The sequence below is a fragment of the Primulina tabacum genome, chromosome 2 (assembly GCF_025594145.1).
Source record: "Primulina tabacum isolate GXHZ01 chromosome 2, ASM2559414v2, whole genome shotgun sequence".
In the NCBI taxonomy this organism is placed as follows: domain Eukaryota; kingdom Viridiplantae; phylum Streptophyta; class Magnoliopsida; order Lamiales; family Gesneriaceae; genus Primulina; species Primulina tabacum.
The window spans coordinates 35,409,535-35,413,965 of NC_134551.1; the positions used below are offsets into that span (position 1 = coordinate 35,409,535).

General features: G+C 41.5%; 1 protein-coding gene across 1 annotated transcript; it reads left to right on the forward strand.

The window, feature by feature from the left end:
• The first annotated feature begins 1,012 nt into the window (after positions 1-1,012).
• Positions 1,013-1,537, forward strand: LOC142537652 (uncharacterized). Its single transcript, XM_075643149.1, has 2 exons — positions 1,013-1,190; positions 1,293-1,537. Exons 1-2 carry the CDS (start codon positions 1,013-1,015, stop codon positions 1,535-1,537), a joined length of 423 nt encoding a protein of 140 aa, XP_075499264.1.
• Positions 1,538-4,431: the final 2,894 nt, after the last annotated feature.

Sequence of the window (4,431 nt, forward strand, 5' to 3'; positions counted from 1 at the left end):
GCTGTATTAAAGATTTCTCTAAAATTACTAGAACTTTATGTAATTTGTTAGAGAAAGGTTCTACATTTATTTTTAACAATGATTGTTTGCTGGCAATTAACAGGATCAAGACAGCGCTGATTTCTGCACCCATCATGATAGTGCCTGACTAGAAAGAGCCCTTTGAGCTCATGTGCGATACTAGCGACTATGCCGTGGGAGCAGTATTGGGACAAAGGCGAGACAAGATGTTCAAGGCCATCTACTACGTAAGTCGCACACTTAATGCAGCCCAACAGAATTACACAACCACTGAAAAAGATATGCTAGCAATGGTGTTTGCATTCGACAAGTTCAGAACATATCTCATTGGCACCAAGGCAACTGTTTTTACTTACCATGCAGCTATTCGTTACTTGTTTGCCAAAAAGGAGGCAAATCCCAGGTTGATACGATGGATACTCCTACTTCAAGAATTTGACTTTGAAGTCAATGACAAGAAAGGCTGCGAGAACAAGGCGATCACTTTTCACGCCTAGAGTTGGAAGAAAGAACTGAAGGCGGAACTATCAATGAGTTGTTCCCAGACGAACAACTCTTCAAGGTAAATGTTACACATCATTAGTTTGCAGATATAGCTAATTTTCTTGCTGCAGGTGAATTACCACCAGATTTAACTAATCACCTAAAGAATAAATTTCTTCATGATGCCAAGTTTTATATGTGGGACGTTCCCTTCATGTTCAAGAGATGCCGCTGATCAGATAATTAGATGGTGTGTAACAGAGGAAGAAGCATGTACAATTCTAGAGCAGTGTCATTCCTCACCCTATGGTGGACACTTTGGAGCATCTAGAACAGTATCTAAGGTATTGCAGTCAGGTTTCTATTGGTCTAATCTATTTAAAGACAGTTATACTTTAGTAAAGTCATGTGATAAATGCCAAAGAGTTGGCAATATTTCTAGACGCCACGAGTTACCACTAAAAAATATTTTGGAGGTGAAATTTTTGATGTCTGAGGTATTGACTTCATGGGTCCATTCCAATCCTCTTTTGGTCAATCTTATATTTTACTTGCTGTTGACTATGTATCCAAATGGGTGGAAGCAATTGCCATCAGTACTAATGATGCTCGAGTTGTTGTTAAGTTTGTCCACAGGAACATCTTTACAAGATTTGGAACTCCTAGAGCCATAATCAGTGATGAGGGTACACATTTCTGTAACAAAGTTTTTAACTCACTGTTGGCTAAGTATGATGTGAAGCACATGGTGACACTGGCATAACACCCACAAGCTAATGGGCAAGCAGAAATATCCAACCGGGAGATCGAGCAGATATTAGAAAAAACAGTGAAGACAAACCGGAAGGATTGGGCGATTAAGCTAGATGGTGCCTTATGGGCGTACAGGTCTGCATACAAGACACGTATCGGGATGTCACCTTATAGGTTGGTCTTTGGGAAAGCTTGCCATCTACATCTGAAACTGGATCACAAAGCCTTCTGGGCTGTGAAAAAGTTGAATTTTGATATGGGGGCATCTGGCAAGCAATGACTGTTGCAGTTTAATGAGATGGAAGAATTTAGGAATGATGCATACGAGAATGCAAAGATATACAAAGAAAAGACCAAGAGATGGCATGACAGATAGATTCTTCGACGAGACTTCGAACCAGGACAACAAGTGTTATTGTTCAATTCTCGACTGAGTTTGTTTCCTGGTAAGTTAAAATCACGATGGTCTGGACCATTCACAGTGGAAACAGTGTACCACATGTGGCAATTGAGCTGAAGTGCAACAACGGTGAGACATTCAAAGTGAATGGTCAGAGGGTCGAGCATTACTTTGGAAGTGAAGTGAAAAACATGGACAACATTCCACTTGGAGAACCAAAGTAGCAAGGAGAAAGTCAGGCTGATGAATATAAACCAAGCGCTGTGTGGGAGGTAGCCAACAATTATCTTTAGAAATCGTTTGGTTTAGATTATTTTATTTTAATCCTGTATTTGTTCATTTTAATTTTCTCCATTCGAGTATTAATCTGAATTATTTTATTTTTGCAGGTGTGAAAAAAAAATTTTGACAGAGTGCATCGCGCACATGCGCAATTTATTTTCGCGCACATGTGCATGCCACAGCTCGGAAGGCAGAGGACCTTGCACATATGCGCCATACAGAGGCGCGCATGTGCGCGATATGACAAGGCAGATAATATTCGACAGTAACTTCTGCGCATATGCGCTGGTTTAGGACACACATTTGTGTGTGATCTGATATATATATATAAAAAAGGGGAAGCGAACCCTGCCTTCAGAAAAGAAAAAAACAGCCACTCCCTGCTCTGCAAAACGCCGCTCCTTCCTCTAAAAAAAACCGACCGCCGCTGCACTCCTCTGAAAGTGAACGCTGAAACTTCGCTCACCACCGTGACTTCCGACCACACTCCGATTACAGGTCGCTTTCTGGTGCAAGTAAGAGTTATACTCAGATTTTGTTCAAATCTTGAGATTAGTTAGAATTTCTATATGGGGAATTTTTGATTTTGTGAATTGTGTATTTCTCACTGCTCTAAAACACTTTGCGACTGGGTTTGTACGTTGCATTGATAAATATATTGGTTGGTGTGGTGAGTTGATTATATTTGCTCTGACGCACGTTGGGGTGCGATTATCAGTGACCTTGGCTCCTCGATTGTTTGAATTTGGTGTATGAGTGTGAGCTTTGAATTACTAAATTACATGGCTCCGAAAAAGAAATCCAAAAAGGGTGTTTCTTCCTCCGCAAGTTTTGATTCTCATAGGTTTTGGAATGAGGAGGCTTAACAAGTCTACGAGAGTTCTATGACAAGATCCATCATCCTGGAACGAGGATTTAACTTGTCAATTCCACGTGGTTTTATTGTAGAGGAACTAGAACGACGGGGATGGGTTGAATTTTCTCAACCCCCTTTGGATGCCGTTATTTCGGTTGTGCGAGAGTTCTACGCAAACCTTTGGATACGTCATTATGAGTCTAAAGTTTTGGTGAGGGGTAAATTGGTGTCGTTTGATTCTCGAACGATTAATATGATCTATCAGATGCCCAACTTCGACCGTGACGAGTACAATGTATTTCTCGAAGAGGGGGTCATTTATACAGAAGTCATTCACACCATATGTCAAGCAGGCGCTTCTTGGAAAATGAGCTTGAGTGCTCCTATCTCTCTAAAGAAATCCGACATGGGACCAAATGCAAATGCTTGAACCTCCTTCGTATTGGCCCGGATTCTCCCGTCCTCGCACTATTATGATGTGACCAAAGACAAGGTTGCACTTGTCTTTGCTATTATGAGGGGAAAATCTATTGATTTGGGTAAAATCATTCATGGATCAATTATGAGAGCCGGCGCAGGGTTAGCCACGGTTGCTATTCCATGTCCTCATATTGTTACTGAGCTGTGCCGACAGGCCGGCGTGTCATGGACACCTGATGAACAAGTTCTAAAGCCAAAGGCCCCTATTGTTGCCTACCTTGGAGCCGTTTCTTATATACCCCATGAGTATCCGGACGGCGAGGAGAGGCAACAACAATAGATTCCGCCACCACCACCACCTGCAACAGCTAGACCAAGCAAGGGAGACAGATTTCTGAGATTAGAGACCGAGATGCAAGACCAGAGGAGGTTAATGGTTGAGCAGCGTCAGGTGTTGGATTCGCTTCAGTTCCGCACCGACCATTTCATGGGTTATATGATGGATTTCACTTCCGTGCTTGCTCAGCAATTTCCGCCTATAGGTCCAGATGATCCGATGTTTCCCCAGCCACTTGTATGGCCACCCCAGTACCCGGGACCTTCTTCACAGGCACCAACCTAGCACATGGATGAGGGTGCCGACGATGGTGATAGCGAGCACTGACGCTCATTATGGGAGGTTTGATTGTTCCGTTCTTTCCACTTTATATATTGAGGACAATGCATACTTTAAGTTTGGGGGGGTGAGTTGACATTTTGATGCTTTATTGTGAGTTGATCTCTTTTTGTTTACTGAGTTGGTATCGATTAAAAAAAAGTAACTTATATGTTCATTTTTAGTGTCTAAATTGTCATAGCTGTGGAATTTAGGTAATAGCCAACCAATGATGAGATTTGACCCGAAATAGATGCTGCTCCATGATTACGAATCTAAATACATGCTACCTTTACTTAAACATTTACACCTTATTTCATGATTACCATGATTGTTGATATATCCGAGGTCAAGAGAGTGTTCATGTGATTTGTGATTTGGAATTTATGAATGGACTCCAAAACCCGCATGTTGATTACTTGTTGTTGAGTTACATGTTCACTAACACAAAGATGATATAGGCTGTCTTTGAATTATATTGGGCCTGTTTTCCTTGAATAATTGTCAATTGTCAGCCCATTGAGCCTAAATGAGAATGAGATATGTGATTTGTTCTGTTTG

Bases quoted from the DNA above. Each gene is read 5' to 3' on its own strand.
- LOC142537652 (XM_075643149.1), top strand. From the start codon at position 1,013: ATGGGTCCATTCCAATCCTCTTTTGGTCAATCTTATATTTTACTTGCT. The intron at 1,191-1,292 runs GTACACATTTCT...ATGGGCAAGCAG, and splicing joins AGCCATAATCAGTGATGAGG to AAATATCCAACCGGGAGATC.